This window comes from Biomphalaria glabrata, chromosome 1 (genome assembly GCF_947242115.1).
Source record: "Biomphalaria glabrata chromosome 1, xgBioGlab47.1, whole genome shotgun sequence".
In the NCBI taxonomy this organism is placed as follows: domain Eukaryota; kingdom Metazoa; phylum Mollusca; class Gastropoda; family Planorbidae; genus Biomphalaria; species Biomphalaria glabrata.
This window is the reverse complement of record NC_074711.1, coordinates 76,738,344-76,757,688: the sequence shown is the minus strand read 5'-3', so window position 1 is coordinate 76,757,688 and position 19,345 is coordinate 76,738,344. Positions and strand designations below refer to the sequence as shown.

At 36.7% G+C, this 19,345-nt stretch overlaps 1 protein-coding gene across 4 annotated transcripts in view; it reads right to left on the bottom strand.

The window, feature by feature from the left end:
* Positions 1 to 18,834, bottom strand: part of LOC106078658 (chondroitin sulfate proteoglycan 4-like) — a 29,411-nt gene extending 10,577 nt beyond the window's left edge. Inside the window, exons 1-3 of one of the 4 annotated variants that reach the window (XM_056015559.1) lie at positions 18,227 to 18,304; positions 17,089 to 17,297; positions 12,703 to 12,863 (exon numbers count right to left, since the gene is read on the bottom strand). In XM_056015559.1, coding sequence (XP_055871534.1) covers positions 12,703 to 12,781 — 79 coding nt within the window. In that variant the 5' untranslated portion in view covers positions 12,782 to 12,863; positions 17,089 to 17,297; positions 18,227 to 18,304. Of the gene's footprint in view, positions 1 to 12,702; positions 12,864 to 17,088; positions 17,298 to 18,082; positions 18,201 to 18,226; positions 18,319 to 18,640 lie in introns of those variants that run through there. The other 3 variants (XM_056015569.1, XM_013239610.2, XM_056015574.1) reach the window with 3 other exon arrangements.
* Positions 18,835 to 19,345: the final 511 nt, after the last annotated feature.

The window sequence follows — 19,345 nt, the reverse complement described above, 5'->3', positions numbered from 1 at the left end:
CATTATTCTATTAAAATCTTCATTATGTTTAAATATGTTCATAGTCCCAACAGCTACTTTATGGTCTTCTAAAAACATGCCCTTTTGTTCCAGAAATTAAGCATGCATATGGGCATATGGTACATACATAATGTATAAACCATTTTAAAAAGAAAATGAGAAAGGAAGATCATGTTAGTAGGTAGCTTTATGGGAGCTACAAAGTCTTTAACTCCAACTAGTTTTACAAAAGAAGTCAACAAACATCAACAGAGTCTTCTTCAAAGTCTTGATAGTGATAATAATAGTTGTTATTCAAGGTTCTGTTTTGAGTGAGATGTAGATGTGAGTTTGTGTGCAATATAATGTGTGAATGCAACTGACTCTCAGGGACAACCTTCAACTTTGTGTGTAACAGAAACTCCTTTTATTTACATTTTCCCCTCCAATTATAGATTGAGTGTTGGGACATTTTTTGTTTTAATAAGGAGATTCTATATAGCAACAGTAATAATGTTGCCCTAAGCACAGAGACAAATATCACAGATTTCTGAAATTTGTCTTCAAGAGAAATGGCTACCTCAACTCTAATTCATCCCAAGACTTTTTTTTCTTAAATTTTGAATATTTATTCTGGGCTAATACGATGCTAAATGATTTGATTTTGGGGAAAAGTGACACTGGCTAGATCCACATAGAGAGCAAGTAATGGTAATACTAGTACAAATGCATACCATGTTCAAAGGTGTAACCTGCTAAGTATAAGCTCAGTAGGTTTAAATTGCTTTTTACTTTTCATATGCTACTGTACAAGAGGAATATGAGGGAATCCAGAGGGCCCTATTGGTATAAAATGTGTTCTCCAAACCCCATAATTGTTAGATTCTCCTTTAAATTAATGTGTACATTTAACTATTATATATATATATATAGATCTATCTTAATATATATACATATATTAGATAAAATATTAGCATGATAATATACAATGAAAATCTTAATTGTAATGTCTCCAGAAGTGAAAGACTCATCTCCCCCAATACAAGCAAAGGAGTTAAAGAAATGAGATCTAAGTGTCTCATGAACAACCCCCAGTGATACATTGCCAAAATGTAAATGTCTAAGAATTATCCGCAAATAAAATTTAAAAAAACAGCAAAAAAAAAATAAAACCAACAACACCCGGTATTCCTATTTACCCAGTGTCCCCTTCCTCCCATAAAACAAACATGAGCTGGGAGTGAGAGATGAAGACTAGAAGAGTTTGTCTACTCCTAAGATAAGGTTTGTTAGGAGGAAGGGGGAAATAAAACAGGTTTCCAAATGGTAAGGTAGTGGGGATGGGGGTAGTAGTGTCGTAGATGTAAACAAATCTGCAGGATGGAGTGTGGGATTCAAGGGAAGCTTCAGACTGGGGGTCGGTCACTGTACAACTTGGCTCACTTCCAAACTTTAAAACAAAAAAAGACAAGTTCCAGAACGAAATGATACAGTGAACTGTGATCTCACCTGCAGGCACGATGTCGGCATGAGGCGCTGATAGCCCAGTTGTTGGAGAGTGGCATTGCTATCACAAGTCTCGGAGGGAAGATGATAATTCTCAAGACATAAAACGCACTGAATTGCGCTGTACGCCAGCGAACAGCAACTTTGTCAAGGCTCCACGCACCTACAACTGCTCACTACGTCATAGAGCAGACGAGTTTACAACTGTTTGTGGACAAGTACGCGTGCTTTTTTTTTTCCTTATTTTTTTTTAATACACGCGTGTATACCGTCTCTCTCCTTCTTCAATGAAATCATTCGCCACACCAACGTCATGCACTCAGTCTTAAGTACTGTGAATAGTACAATAACTCAACAATAAGTATTCTCTTTGCTTTTTAATCTTACCTGAGATACAAATAGTAATAATGATAATAACACTAATTTAATGTACACAGCGCTCTTAACAAACATAATGCAGACTCAAGGCACCATGATAACACAAGAGACATAAACACGAGTTAAAAGCTTGGAAAGGTTAGGTCTGTGTCTGAGCTCAATGGGGGCGTGAGTTCCAAACTTTTGGTCCATGCATTGAAAAAGCCCGCAAACTAACTTTTGAGGGAGAAACGTGGCACTAAAAGCGTTGTGTCCATAGAGCGCAGGACTCGCAGAAAAACAGAGTGATCAGTTCAGTGAAAGGGATTATAAGTCAAAGCATTTTTATTTTTTAATGTTAGGTAGTCTCCGGTAGGTAACGTTTGGTGTGGGTGAATTTGAAAAGTTACTAGGCCAATTAGCGTTTGGTTAGTTCACTTTTTTCTTCTTTTATACACTCAACAAAGTTTGCTGTTTCGAGCTCATAACTTACATTTGTATATGTACACGACTTTGGGTTAGTATAATCATTTAAACTATAACGTTGAGTCTGTTGTTGTTTTTCGGCAATGTGTCGCCGACATTCTATAGCACACCAAGGGCAATAAATACAATGTGTCGCCGACATTTTATAGAATACCAAGTGCAATGAATACTATGTGTCACCGACATTCTATAGCACACCAAGGGCAATAAATACAATGTGTCGCCGACATTTTATAGAATACCAAGTGCAATGAATACTATGTGTCACCGACATTCTATAGAATACCAATGGCAAGGAATGCAATGTGTCGCCGACATTCTATAGAATACCAAGTGCAAGGAATGCAATGTGTCACCGACATTCTATAGAATACCAAGTGCAAGGAATGCAATGTGTCACCGACATTCTATAGAATACCAAGTGCAATGAATACTATGTGTCACCGACATTCTATAGAATACCAAGTGCAATGAATACTATGTGTCACCGACATTCTATAGAATACCAAGTGCAAGGAATGCAATGTGTCGCCGACATTCTATAGAATACCAAGTGCAAGGAATGCAATGTGTCACCGACATTCTATAGAATACCAATGGCAAGGAATGCAATGTGTCGCCGACATTCTATAGAATACCAAGTGCAAGGAATGCAATGTGTCACCGACATTCTATAGAATACCAATGGCAATGAATACTATGTGTCGCCGACATTCTATAGAATACCAAGTGCAATGAATACTATGTGTCACCGACATTCTATAGAATACCAATGGCAAGGAATGCAATGTGTCGCCGACATTCTATAGAATACCAATGGCAAGGAATGCAATGTGTCGCCGACATTCTATAGAATACCAAGTGCAAGGAATGCAATGTGTCGCCGACATTCTATAGAATACCAAGTGCAAGGAATGCAATGTGTCACCGACATTCTATAGAATACCAAGTGCAATGAATACTATGTGTCACCGACATTCTATAGAATACCAAGTGCAATGAATACTATGTGTCACCGACATTCTATAGAATACCAAGTGCAATGAATACTATGTGTCGCCGACATTCTATAGAATACCAAGTGCAAGGAATGCAATGTGTCACCGACATTCTATAGAATACCAAGTGCAATGAATACTATGTGTCGCCGACATTCTATAGAATACCAAGTGCAAGGAATGCAATGTGTCACCGACATTCTATAGAATACCAAGTGCAAGGAATGCAATGTGTCGCCGACATTCTATAGAATACCAAGTGCAAGGAATGCAATGTGTCGCCGACATTCTATAGAATACCAAGGAATGCAATGTGTCGCCGACATTCTATAGAATACCAAGTGCAATGAATACTATGTGTCACCGACATTCTATAGAATACCAAGGATAAGGAATACAATGTGTCGCCGACATTCTATAGAATACCAAGTGCAATGAATACTATGTGTCGCCGACATTCTATAGAATACCAAGTGCAAGGAATACAATGTGTCGCCGATATTCAATAGAATACCAAGGCAATAAATAAAATGTGTCAAAGAATATAATGCATCTCAATCCAATATTTAAATGTTAAACATAGTAAACAATATGTTTTCTCAACATTGGGAGGATACTAAAACAATGGTGTCCAACTTTTTTTTCAGTCCGAGGGGCCATGTAAATTTCTGACATGCATCGCCTATTAAAATTGCCAAGTCTTATTAAAAGTTTCGACAGTCATATAGCACCGCGACACAGATAGGCCCCCAGAGCAGTAGAAAGTATCGAATACAAATTTTGAAGTAAAGACCAAGAGAATTAAAATGGATTTACAACATATATATGTCCTCTGCTAGCAGTAGTTGATAGAAGTGGAAGAAATAGGCTTTTATCGCACTGGGAGGATACTAGGAATTCAATTCAGAGTTTGTCAAAAGGGGCCAGCTTAATGTCAATGACCACTACTTCTACAGGAAGTCGATACGAAGTTCTGAATTGTATGTTTAAGCGCCAAAATAACAATGCCTTCGATGATAAAGAAAACGTCCAAATGCAATTCCAGTGATCCCAGCTGCAACAAATGGGAATTAATAACTTCAGATGTTTTTCATCAAACCAACAAGCTACGCAATGCCTTGGGAAACTATGTCACAACGCAGACAACCTGGCTAGAGGAATCGAACCTTATGTGTTCTATAGTGTGCCGAGCTTTCATGCATTGTTCATAACACATACACACGCACGTATTATGACACATTAGCCGCACATATGAATGCTGTTTTTTTTTTTTCGAATGGGATCGCATGATTCCTCAAACCCCACTATTTGAAAAAGCTCCGCCTACATATACATACACATACAGTGTCCTAGTGACTGCTGACTGATCATTCAAAAAGAGTGTCCACTACAACTGAATACAACACGCTCTGGTTGAGTACATGGACCTACTCCCTCCCTCAATGCAAGTTCATTGGACAATATTCTGGTGTGATACAGTGTTCTACTCACATTGTTTAACGCTGTTATAATAGTGACTTTTGAATTATCCATGCCAATAAAAATAAACACCATGTGTTTTACGTGTATAAAAGAGGAAAAGACGCTATTAGTTTTGTGTGGAATGTCTGTCCGTCCGTCCCGTTTAGATCTCGTTAACCAGAAAAGATACTAAAAACCCGACATCATAATATTTTAGACCATTCAAAGTTCTGATGCAACGGCTACTTTTTCTTTTCTGAAAGCGAAAAATCTAGTTTTTTAAATCACTTATGCAAGCAGTTTTTTTTTTTCATAAAAATACACCACTTTTACAACTATTCACTATTAATAGTAACAAATACTGGAGGCAATTTAGAAGGGGAGATAGCAATTTATCATATTTTTAACACATTTATGCAAATGGTAAAAAAAAAATATTTTTTTACAAATGTATTGCTAAGCTAAGTAAGATCTGTCCTACTAACAACTACATTTACACACACAAAAAAGTTTACTTTATTTGAAGAGAAAAAATCTATTTAGTATGCATATAAGTTAGGCATAATTTAAAACAACAATTAATTTAAAACAACAATTAATAAGTAGTTTTTCATATCATTACATGAAGTACAGCGCTGCGCTATAGAACACAGAATTGAATGAATTTTTTTTTTTACGGAAATGTTTTTATCTTGAGGATTTGAATAAGAGAATTGACCCTTTACAAAACAATTAGATGAATTAGATATTCATTATAAGACAGTTAGGCCAGGTTCATAGCTAACTTCACATTCACCTATCGTTTGGTCTGCTGGACCGCTGGGACACCACACAGAATTTGTCAACCTTCTTTCTCCATTCTTCTGTCATTTTTCTTTGATAGAGTTTCATTCTGATGTTCTTTCCGAAAATATTGAAACCTGCCTTTTTACCTGCCTTGGTGGACCACTTCGGGGGCCGATTTTGAGTTTGTGTTCCACACAAACTGACTTTGTAACCTTGTTGTTTTTTTCAATTTAGCGTACAAAACGTGTAAATCCTTTATGACAGAATGGTTTTCTTTGTCGTACAAACATACACTGGATGTAGCTGTGAAGTGACTAAACTCACATCCTCGCGCGCCAATCCGAATTGAGCGGCAAGCTGTCTCTATCAAGATGTGTCCCTGATAATGTCTGAAGTCTCCTCCCACCTAGATCTAGTGTTCCCTGCTCTGAGGTCCTCCATGAACGGGTAGCGTCACGTTATACGAGGACCTCCTTGTTTGCGCAACTCTTGGTATGCGTAATTCATTCTGCTGGAGGACGCTCGGATACAACCTCATCAAGTGGTCTAGTCTCAATTAGGCATCGGATAGCTTTGTTTGAGATTCGATCTCTGTAACTGACTCCTAAAATACGTCTTACTGTCTTAGCCATTTGTGTTGAGCCACATTTAATCTTTTCTCGATTTTTGGCAGATGTCTCGCATGCATACGTTGCTGTGGGAATGACGATTATGTTAAGTAGGTGTATTTTTGTCTCGTCCAATAGCTTGGCTTGTCCCAATAGGCCGCAGCCTTTGCAAAATGCTCCCTTCCTTTCCTATACATCATGCTACGCCTTCGTTTGTTAAGATGCTGCCTAAGTATGTGGACTTATCCATCTCTTCAAGCTCTGGCTCGCCAAGTCTGACGGGGGATCCCTTTGCATTGTATCCCATTTGCACAATGTTAAGTCTTATCCAGTTCGATGTGGAGGCCAATTTTTTTTGGTGCCTCTATATCTCCGTCATTTCTTGTATGCACCCGAAGTGATTATAGAGTAACTTTATTTTTTTACAAAGCTTATATCAACTCACTCTGTCTGTCTAACACCATTTGTACACATGTTATTCTCCCACACTCATTCTCGAATCAAGTTGAAACTTAACAAAGTTATTTTTTGCACCTAACAAAACATGAAGCAATCAAAAAAATAACCAATTAGTTAAATGATTAAAGGTAATTAATTATGTGTGTATCATAATTACCCTTATTACGTTTTGTACACGTTTTTCTCTCTCTCGTCCCATTCTCGAATCCAATTGACATTTTGAGATAAAAATGACAGTTTAGTCCAGACGATTCAAGAACATTGATTCATCTCCTATTGATAACGTTCACCAACATTCACAACGCGGCCTGTTAGATAACGCAGAAACGCTCAGAGCCACGAAGATGCAGCGCCTTGAAATTCATCCTCAATATAAATATACATGGACGTCTTCCACTTCCCGAGCCAATAACAAGTCACTCGAATCAACACTCGATAACGAGACTGTAGTGTCCTGAGACAATAACAAGTCACTCGAATCAACACTCGATAACGAGACTGTAGTGTCCTGAGACAATAACAAGTCACTCGAATCAACACTCGATAACGAGACTGTAGTGTCCTGAGACAAAAACAAGTCACTCGAATCAACACTCGATAACGAGACTGTAGTGTCCTGAGACAATTACAAGTCACTCGAATCAACACTCGATAACGGGACTGTAGTGTCCTGAGACAATAACAAGTCACTCGAATCAACACTCGATAACGAGACTGTAGTGTCCTGAGACAATAACAAGTCACTCGAATCAACACTCGATAACGAGACTGTAGTGTCCTGAGACAATAACAAGTCACTCGAATCAACACTCGATAACGAGACCGTAGTGTCCTGAGACAAGAAAGGAATTTGACTTTGGCATCAACAATTTACGTTATGAATTAACGAATTGTGAACATTATGAATAAATGTGGGGAATAAAGACCATGAACATAACGATGTGAGAGATGGAGGTGACAGCAAGTGAGCTGTCTTGTAAGAACTGTTCAAATGGTTGTTACTGAATTTTAAAGAAGTACAATATATTGACAATGGCGTGATCTGTAATCATAAGCTTGGCTTTTCAGTTATCGCGTACGCAAGTAACTTGTGAAAGAAATGTCGGTACGTTGAAATGTTGAAAGAATAAGCTGAAAATCCTCGTGATACAATGACATTTGCAAGTTGCTTATGGCTGCTGATCAAGTTTGATGATGAGGGACCTTTTTATCCTTCATAAATGAATGTATTATAAGAACTTTCATGTTGGTCTCTTTTCAAGTGTTTTTCTTCACTCTTTTAATTATAATAAATCTTTTCAGAATCATGTAATAAAGTAATCTATTCAAACTAATAAAGGTTACAATCGAAAAAATGTTTGTACAAATTGAGATTTCCTATAGCTTCTAAGTCTATTTAGATGTAGAAATAGCCTTGTGTCTGGAGACGATCTTTTCCCTTTGCAACTGAAGAGGCCAATCTCTGATACACAACTACGGTCACAGGTTAGGCATATGTAATCCCCAGACTTCGCAGCATTTTCACCCTTCTTCATACTTCTGGTGTGTGTAGGCTTATCATCCGCAATCCAGGACTCTTTCTTTATGCTTGCTCCCATGTGGACCTCTCCAGTGCTTCTTTCTTTCAACTGTGGGTGTGGATTTTGAAGAGCATAGTCGACTCCCACAAGTTTGCTGATCTAAAAGAAGTCAGGAGAACCGCAGGACGTTCACTTTTAGGGTATGCTGGTCTATGCAAGCGCAACATGAACCTCTTCAGATTTAGAAATACAAGACCAGGTACGTTAAATTAGACCTATCTCAATATACATTTGCAAGCTTGCGTTCAGGTTCCGATGCATTATCAAAACTTTAATTATCATGAGGGCAGGTAAGAATAGATGTATATCATAGGGCAATCAATTTGTGGGCCGAATGGTCTGATAATGCCAGGGCCAATTTTTCTCTGAATCACTAAGCCTAATTGCTAGATAAGTAATTATTAGGACAAGCACGGGAGACTTTCTAAAATGTACTGGACAACTGGGTTAAAAAGAATTGGAAACGTCAGTACTAGACTTGTTCATTGTCAAACCAATTAGCTATTTGTCTGTAGGTCAGACATTGTAAAGCGTGTTATTGTTGTACTGATTCGCGCCAAACGTTTTGTTTATTTAAACATTGATTTGATTTTCTAGTCTATTAAAAAGACAACTCGTTTGTGCTAAAACAAAATAAAAGTTGACGTTGGGTTTATCTTTTATAAGCCTAGATGGGGATCCCAAAGTAAAAGAGTTACTTTTTTTTTTTGGTCAATAAATGTGGGTACTCAAATCATATTAAGATGAAAGATCAGCATGCTCTGAAGGGTTATATGCTTTACTACAAATCACCATTTAATATTGAGAAAACGCCAAACCCCCCCCCCCCGTCTATACAAGTCTACGCCCTGAGTAACCTTTAATGGTGATCCTAGGTTAAGTGAAGTTCAGACCTAATTAGATACACGTGGTTAGGAAAGTGCGGCTGTAAGCTAGAGTGTAAGTAGGTCTGCAGTGACACTTGAGTCAACTGGGAAATAACGGAAACAGGACAAGACTTTATAAGTTAGTGAACACTGTGGCCAGGAAGGAAAGGAATGGGGAGCCATTCATCCAATCAAGTATTGTAAACTAACTAAAGGCTAACTTCTTTCTTTTTACACGAAAAAAAAAAAAAGTGTAAAGCTGTTTTTGGATATCATGGGCGTAGCCAGGGGGGGTTTTGGGGGTTCAACCCCCCCCCCAAATGAAATCCCCCCCACGGGGGGGGGGGGGGGGGGGAGACGAACTTTAGTGACTGATTTTTTGTTTTAATTTTGTTTATTTTAGGTGAGATTTTAATACTAAACCATCACTTGCACCAGCGCGGCCAAGGGAGTTTTGATTTTAAAACCCCTACCGGGGGTTTTGATTTTTAAACCCCTACCGGGTGTTTTGAGTTTAAACCCCCCTACCAGGGGTTTTTGCAGTTAAATCCCCATCTTCTATAAAACAAACAAAAACAAAACAAAAATATAAACAACTATCCCCAAATTCCAAGAGCACAGGTAAGGAAGATTTTGATTTTAAAACCCCTCCAAAATTTACGATAAACCCCATCTTCAATATGAAAAAAAAAAGCAAATTATGCACCCAAAATGTTATAAGCGTAGCTAAATGGGTTTTGACTCAGTTTTAAGTTTAAACTCCCCTCCAGTGGAGTTTGAAGCTAAATAAAAAAAAAATAAATAAATCTAAAATCTATGAGCGCAGCCAAAGGGTTTTTGAGTTTAACCCCCCTACCCCCGGGCCAGCGGGATTTGAAGCTAAAAAATACATCTTCAATGTAAAAAAAAAAAAAAGCAAATGACACACTCAAAATGCTAAGAGCGTTGCCTAAAAAGGTTTTGAGTTTAAATCCCCCTTCAGAAGGGTTTGATGCTAAAAAATACCTCTTCAATATAAAAAAAAAGCAAATTCAGCGTAGCCAAACCAATTGGAGGTTTTGAGTTTAAACTCCTCTCCTCAAGATGGTTTTGAGTTTAAAATCCCCTTACAGAGCGTTTTGAGGTGGAATACCTCTATTTTCAATATTATTCTAATGCAAACTACAGTTTCCAAATTCTAACCCTAGCTAAATGGGTTTTGAATTTAAAAAAACAACAACAAAGTCCTGAGATTTTTTAGTTTAAAACCCCCAACAGATGATTTTGACAATAAAACTTCCCTTTTCGATTTTATATTTCGATATAAAATCTAAAGCAAACTACAGTCACCTAATTGCAAGAGCGTATTCACGAGAGGTTACACATTTCTACCAATGGCGGGGCTCCATAAAAAAATGCAATGAATAGTCATTTGCTGAAATTGAAATATACTAAATGTGGCTCAACAAAGATGGCTAAGACAGATTTTAGGAGTCAGTTATAGAGATCGGGTCTAAATCAAGGAAATCCTATGCCGAACTGGAAGTCGACCCCTTGGTAAGATTGTGACAGAGCATCGCAAGAGGTTTGCAGGACATGTTTTCCGACAAAATGAATTACGCATAATAAGAAATGGGATGACATCCTAGTACAACTTGGCGCCACACTTTCATGGAGGTCCTCAGAGCAGGTGGGAAGAGGATTCAGACATTACCAGATTTTTGTGGAAACAGCTTGACGGCAAATAAGACTTTTTAATAGCAGGAAAATTCACTGTAGATACCTCAGAATATGCATTTTTTTGGCATTCAATACCAGAAATAGTGCTTTTGGCGGCGGGGCTCCGCCCCGCACTAGGGGGAGCTCCTAGCGCTCCCCAAGACCCCCTTGCTAACAATGGCTGGGAGTCAACAATTTTTCCACTCACTACAGGAAGAACCTATTCTCTGGCACAATAAACGTGTCCCGAAAAAATGAAGGGTCAGAATGTAATAAAGATTATGTACACACACACACATACAAATATTTTTTCCCGGGGGGGGGGGGGCCCCGAAAAAAAATCCTGGCTACGCCCATGGGGGATATAAAAAAAAAGGAGAGAAAACAATGCAGATAGTATAAAAGTTAACAAGTGCACATGGTGTAAATTACCACTTTTTTTTTGTTTCTCCATATATGTCCCAAACAGGACAGAGAAGGAAAGGGGGGAATACAAAAAGACAATTAAGGGTTAGGGTTTGGGCATAAACGTATAGAAAAAACTGAAATACTGCGAATAGAAATGTTGCTGTGAAATTCCAAGGACCGAACGTCTTCCAATACATGTCAGTCACATCATACAGTCTTCCACAATGACCATCTGTCTTCCAACAGAAGTAAGGACAAAACACAATGATGTCAGGTCACAACACAATGATCATCCGTCTTCCAACAGATGTCAGGACACAAAACAAGGACCAACTGTCTTCCAAAAGATGTCAGGACACAGCACGATGACCAACTGTCGTCCAATATATTTCATGACAAAATACAATGACCATCTCTGTCTTCCACCAAAAGATGTGAGGATACAACACAATGACCAACTGTCTTCCAATACATGTCAGTGACATCATAGTCTTCCAACAGATGTCAGGACACAACACAATGACCCACCGTCTGCCAAACATGTCAGTCACATCATACAGTCTTCCAACAGATGTCAGGACACAGCACAAGGACCAACCGTCTTCCAATACATGTCAGGACACAACACAATGACCAACTGTCTTCAAATATATTTCATGACAAAATACAAAATCCAATGACCATCTATGTCTTCTAAAAGATGTCAGGACACAACACAAAGACAAATTGTCTTCCTATAGATGTCAGGACTAATCCAATGACCAATTGTCTTCTATCGTATACAATCATTTTAAGGTAATAGCAAATTGTGAGCCTCTTCACTATAGATATCAATTGCTGAAGATTGTTTAACATAATAGCAAATAGTGAGCTCTGGTTTTTGTATTACCCGACGCCCATGCTAAAGGCAGATATAATTTAAACCTTTTAACAGCTAAGAAAGTCCTCCCCTCCCCCGTATTCCATCTAAAATTTAGAGTATGGAATAAATATACAAATACAAGGGTAATGTTGAATTGATAATATTGAATTATCTGTTAATGCCGGAAATACATTACTTTTAAATGAATGTCATCATACAATTTATCAAAAGGCTGGCTTCCAGTCACAATGCCAACTGGACAGTAATTTTTACTTTACCAAGAGATCAGTGGCCTAAATTTTTATTTTGTAAACTGTTATTTAGATTTGTCACAAGCCTAGTATCCATGTAGGTAAATTTAATAGTAAAAGTCACTATCAGCTAAGTATGATTTGCTAATGCTCAACAAATAGCTAATTTTGTTGGAACCATTTGACAATTATTTAATATAATCATTATTAGATACAAAAAGTGAATGGGATGTTGTGGCTATAAGCTATAATAGGTACTTGCAGTTTGTTGTGGAAACTAGAAGTGTTAGTTAATTGTGCTAGCTTAAGAAAGAAGTGAAGCTTATATTACCAGCTGCTTGGACTTTTTATATACATTAGTGAGTAGAATAAAGTTAATCTAATAGAAGAAGCTTACCTTCGTTGGTTAATTTACAGCTTGTTAATGTAAAGCTACACAAAAATGTGAGTATAAGTAAACTCCAAGGCTCAGCCATTATCCAGTACTTGTATTGTTTGTCATCTAAATAACTTTTTGAGCATTCAACTTGATTTAGTCTGTACTGATTTTAAATTGTACTGAGAAAAAAAAAGTGCATATAGTTATATATAGTTTATATTTTATGAATTATTTAGAAAAGGCTTATAATGTAGCCTAATCTTAAGAACAATATAGCTAGAGAGACCTGTGTCAAATCAGAATTGAGATAAGTATTTAATTCAAGATTTAACATGAGCTGAGTTGTTTGCTGAGAGGCAACACAGAGAGGTCCCAGATAACCCCCCTTCCTACAAGTGATGCACCATACTATATTCCACATCACTATTATCTGTGCTTATAGACATCAAAACCTAAGCCATTATGGAAAGGGATTTTACATCAAAACTGAAATGTGTTTCATTTGGAGTCAATTTCATGAATCTATCACTAAGCCCTGGGGTGTGATGGCTGAATCTTGATGAAAGCTGGGATTTTTTTTTTTTTTTCAGGATTTTAAGGATGCTAGAGTGCACGCTACTCTTAGTGGTACATGGCATAGTTCTGGAAAGTAAAGGGGGTTGGTCACTGTGCTTGCCACATGACACTTTTGTTAACCATTGGCCATAGAAACAGATGAACTTTATATCATCATATGATGCTTTAGATCCAAAGGTCTGATTCTGGTACTCTTTTTTTTTATCACTATGCCCTGTTATGTGATGGTGCAAATTCAAAAAACTTGTTCCCTGTATTCAAATTTCCAAACAATTTTTTTTGTCCAAAAGGTTGCTTGCAGTAGTTGACTGATCATCATAATCAGTGGAGAATAAGTGGGACAACTTGGGTCGGAATCACCATCACTGCAGATTTAAATAAGATAGGCAGGTGTGCACATAAAGAACCTGGATGAAGACTTATTGCACCACCTTCTAATCTCTTGAGTAATAACAGGCAATGTTGAATTGTCATGTGATTGTGTCTTCTGTCTATAACATGTAAAGATAGTTGTCAGGTCTTTTAACTCTTTCTCTCCAAATTGACAACACCTTCATTGATTCGACCCCATTAAATTAATTTTTGGTATTATAAACATTAATTTGTGTTATATAAAAAGAGCATGCATTCCCTTTCAATGCATTACCAAATAAAATATCTTCTGATAACAAAGTTATAGAAGTTTGATAATAACAGGGCAGTGAACTACAAATGGGAAAAATGAATAATCCCCTCAGATCATGAAAAATAATTACGGATAGAAAGAGTTAAGAGATGTACAGCTTTTTGGGGAGGCTGCAGCACACCAGTATCTGCAATGAAGTGAATAAATCTGTCCATGATCTAACAGACTGTATCTCTTGGAAGTAGATGTATGTGTAAGCCCACCGCCTAGTGGTGGCCTTCAGCTGTAGGATATATCTCTAATTAACTTTCATGTGAATACCAGTCAAATAATGGAACACAGGCATGAATTAGCTACATATTCATTAAAAGCAAAGTTGAAAAAAGGCAATTTATTATTATTATTAGATCTATATTACAACAACTTTATTTTGTAATAAGTAGATCTATTAGTGGGAAACCTGTAATCTTTTTATGCAAACTTAAAAGAGGTCAGCTTAACCGAGGTGTGCCCAGAATCAACTCATGCAACATTTTACCCTCAATGGCATAAAGGAAAGTAGCTGGCCTCAATGGGTTCCAGCACACACTGAATTAGAAGGCAATGAAAAAGCAGACATACTGGCCAAAGATGGAAGAACAAACAAACAAATGAGAATCCCTCTCTACCCAGAAGAAATGATGAAAATAGAGTGTAGAATAAATGAGAATTGGACCAACTCACATCCCATTTACAAGAAAAAGGACGCCTATTATAAGCTATCTTGACATAACCAATACATAATTTTTCGACTCAGAACCAGACGCCACAGAATGAGACAGCATATGTTCTGGAAGCTAAAAGTTGGGACTAGCAAAACCTGCTCTTGTGGAGCATCATCAGAGAATGCTGACCATGCCCTTCAAAGCTGCATAATATATCAAGATGCCCAAACAAGACTCTGGCCCCAAAACCACTCCTAGATACCCCATACACCCCTGCTCCAGGTAAAGCCTACTTGAATCCAAGCATCAAAATAAATGGACATGATATAAATCCAGTGGACAGATTCACTTATCTTGGCAGCACACTCTCCAGAAACAGAAAGATCGATAATGAAATCGACGTGGGTATTGCCAAGGCCAGTGCATCCTATGGCAGACTGTCTAAATATGTCAGGAACAGACGAGGTATCACCACAAACACAAATTTAGGGGTCTGAATGTCAAATGGCAAGAAAAAATATGAGATACTGAAGTCCCTCGAAGAGCGGGTCTGCAAAGCATCCACACAGTCCTGATGCAGTCCCAGCTGTGACGAGCAGGACACGTCTGAAGAATGGAAGACTGATGCATCCCTAAATGACTCCTGTATGGTCAATAAAGGGAAGGAAAGTGCTCACAAAGAAAAGTTTTAGGGACACCCTCAAAGCTTCTCTGAAAGAGTTCAGCATTAACCCAGCCACCTGGGAGATAGAAGCACATGACAGAACATCATGGTGTCATGCTGTGAAAACTGGCACACAAATTGCTGAGGAAAAGAGAACAGTGCTAGCAGAAGAAAAGCGCCAGAGAAGAAAAGCAAGGCCAATAACACTAGCCCCAGCTGGAATAACCTGCCTAGTGTGCAGCTGAACATTCCGGGCTCTTATAGATCTCACCAACCACACGAGGAAGCACAAAACCCCAGTGCAAAGCCCTCAGTCCCCTGGATGACAAAAGTGGTCATCATCAAACCATGATGGACGAACTATATATAGATCTATATAATAAATAGTATAGATCTAGCCCAATAGATCTAGACCTAGATCTAAACCATAAATCTATAATCTATGATCTACTATATATATATTCTAGATCTAGATCAATTTTTAAAGATCATCTATTATTACTATAATTACTATAATGCCTATAACGACTGTAATGCCTATATATATAGTATGACATCTATATAAGTAGTATTAAGTATACTTATACTAGTATATAATATAGATTCTAGATCCATCATAAGTAAAATTCAAAAGTCTACTAGTTCTATATTCTAATATAATATACCAGCCATGGCACCACTAACTAAGCTTAAAGTTATAGAGATTTAGAATTTAGTCTAGTTATAAAACTTGTAAGTTTTAATAGTACCTCTAGATCTAGATCTAATCTTAGAGTCTAGATCAGTGATTCCCAAACCTTTTTTGTCTCGTAGACCCCTTGCCATTTTTTCTGGTTTTCGGTAGACCCCTAACTAAACTTGTATTGAATTTTTGCAAATTCATCAAAAAAAGTTTAAAACAAATTTCTAATTGTAGTAAGTTAAAGAGTGAAAAAGTAATACAAAGCTATACACTGAGTTATAGAGATCTATTTTTTCTTATTGATAAAATTCAAATTTAAACTAATTAAAATAACAATTTATATTTAATACTGGAATCACCGAACACACTGGAAATGTTTTGTTGGTTTTTTTTTTTTGCACATCTATTATCTGTTGCTACGGATAAATGTTTCATATAGGAATTTGTTGTTTTATGAAGTAGTCTTAAAACATTAAATATTAATCAATCAATTAATTAATTAGCCTTATGTATGATTCTAAAATTTTTTGCAAAGATCAGTTTCTCATGTATGTCTTGATCAGTGCTGAACAACTGAAGAAAACAGCACACTTTTTTTCCTTGGCACAGTACATGCAAAAGAGCTCACAGCTCAGCAGCAATAAAGCTGGCTAGAAGAAGAAGAAATGTCTTGATCTTTCAAGTGTGGCTCAAATATTGTGTGTGGAGAACTGTTTTCACTAACAGTAGAAGGGGTGAAGGTGAGTACCTAGTGAACACCTAAACCAGTAAGCTTTCGGCAGGAAGGGCTCATTAGCCTAGGCTTGCAGCCTACCTAGCAGAAGGAAAACTGAATTCAAACTGTGCTGTGTTGCAGCTATACCCGAGTATGGGAATGGTTAACCCTGTTAAAAATAAGGAGCAGGCGACCCTTAGGCAATTTGCAGCACACAGCGCTACACCCTGTCAGAGCCTGCGACGACACTGACCCCAAACTGTATATATATATGTCATTTGCAAAGAATTACATAAGAAACTTTTAATTTTATAACTTATGCCACAGATGTGACATTGAACTGTATTGTTGCTTAAAGAAATTCGTTTAATAATATCAGATGTAGGTTTGTGTAAAATAGTTTTTAAAACTACAACGGCTGGTAAATTCAATGTTTACCTATAAGTGTTTTCCATATTTCGCTATAAGTAAAGAGAATTGTAAGACTCTCACAAACCATCATCTTCTCTATATGATGTGGAAGAGAGATTTTGTGGGTCTATTCTGAACTTTATGTTTGAGAGTTCGAGAGTTTTTCAAATCTTTTTCTTTTTTGTCAGGGTGACATTGTCTCAAATGATCCTCCAGCGTAATTGGTTTCATATCATCTTAAAAAAGGCATTTTAGCAACCGCATGTTTGACAAGGAAAGAATATATCCCAATTTTAAATAATCAACGCTGTACAGTCTACATTCTTTTTGTTAAACATTAGTTACAATAAAAGAATCTACATTCTTTTTGTTAAACATTCGTTACAATAAAAATAATACATGTAGACAAAATGAAGCTATTTAAGTGTTTAAATTAGATACAAAAAATTTTCGTTTGAATAGCAGGATAATATTTAAAGGATTAGCTCGGGTACAAATCATATATTACTATTAGTGTATGAAAGAATTACATTAACTTGATGTTAAGTTAAAGTCACGACTTGTTTTAATGAAATCTATTATCAATAATTATCGTAGACCCCTGTGCTGTGGACATCTCATTACTCATAGACCTCCAATTTATGTTTTCCCTTTCGTAGACCCCTGGGCCTGGGGGTCTAGATCTATAAATATAATATAGACCACTTTGGGAATCACTGATCTAGAATTCTAGATCTATATTTAATATTACTAGACCTTCTATATTCTATAAAAAAAAACTATTAAAAGTATAATTAATATTAGTATCACTATGTGACATTATTGAAATTATTGTCATTATCATCATAATCATGATTAAAATATTAAAAAGTATAAAACTAACAGACTTAGACATATATAGTTAATGATAGTTAAACTAGTTAAAAGACAAAAAGATGATTATTATTTTATTTACTAGAGTAATACCCCGCTACAGTAATTAAATACCGAGTCTATAAACTATAATACTAGATTTACAAACCAGATCTATCTAGATTACATATAGATATTATATTTATATATAGATCTAGATAGATCTATATAAATGACTAGATTAGGTCTATAGATCTAGATTAGATTTGTTGTAATTGTGTTGTGTTTTGTGTAGATAAAAAAAAAAGATTACACTTGTTCTTAATTCTAGCCTAAGGCTAAGAAGCTAAGCTAGCAGACACTTGCAGTACGGAACTGGCTCTGGGCTTGCCAGTTAGAGAGACAAATGTGGTGGGCTAGCAGATTTCCATTTTAAAAAAATAATACAAAATTTGGCCTAGATTTGATAAATGTGTCACTCAGATCACTAATTTTATTTTTTTTTTAATTTATAAAATTTGAAATGATCATTAAGCTCACACTACACTAGCAAGCGTATGTTTAGTCCATATAACAATATAATAATAATATAGAGACACTGTACACAGTAGGCCTATTCATAGAAAGTAGACCTACAAACTATTATATATATAATATACATATTATATAGGCCTACATGTATTTCATATAGATCCATACTTTATGTAGCCAATATTAATATAAGTACTTTATGCTTATCTGATAGTAATGATCGTCTGTTCTTCTTTTCGCTCCTTTTTTTTTTCCACTAGTAAGACACTTAATTTACTCTTCATTGTGATGTGTATAAAAATAGTATTCTAGTAGGCCTATGTTATTTTAAACAATCTGAACATAATCTAACCATTAAAAGTAAATTTCTTTAGGCTTCAGTGCACATGCTTCAAGCTCTACGTCAAAACACGCCGTGACTCATTGATCAGCAACAAAGAGATAGGCTCGTTGATCACTCTTGCACATAGGCGTACCGTAATTTATACATCAGGCATTTCAAGCAGCCAGTGTTTCTCAACTTTTTGTCCGAAGTGGGTCTCGTTATGAAAAAATATTTCTATAATAATATGTCGACCTTCGGATTTGTTATGCCCTGTCCACGACCCGTAACTCACTCGAATCATAGATTATAGGCCTACTCTATATTTATGATCGAATCTTGTAGTCAAAATCCTACTGTTCATAAACTTGAGATAACAAAAAGCTACAAAGTTCCAAAAAGAAAGCTTAAAGTATTTTTTATTTATTAAAATGAAGATATCATCTTATCTTTTGTTTGTTGTAAAATGTTTTACATGTTTCAGACGCGCCTTCAAAGTTGAAGATACTTTACTTCCTAGTCCAAACCTCCCGCAGGACGACGGGGGATGGGAGCGGGCAGGCTTGAACTCGAGACCAT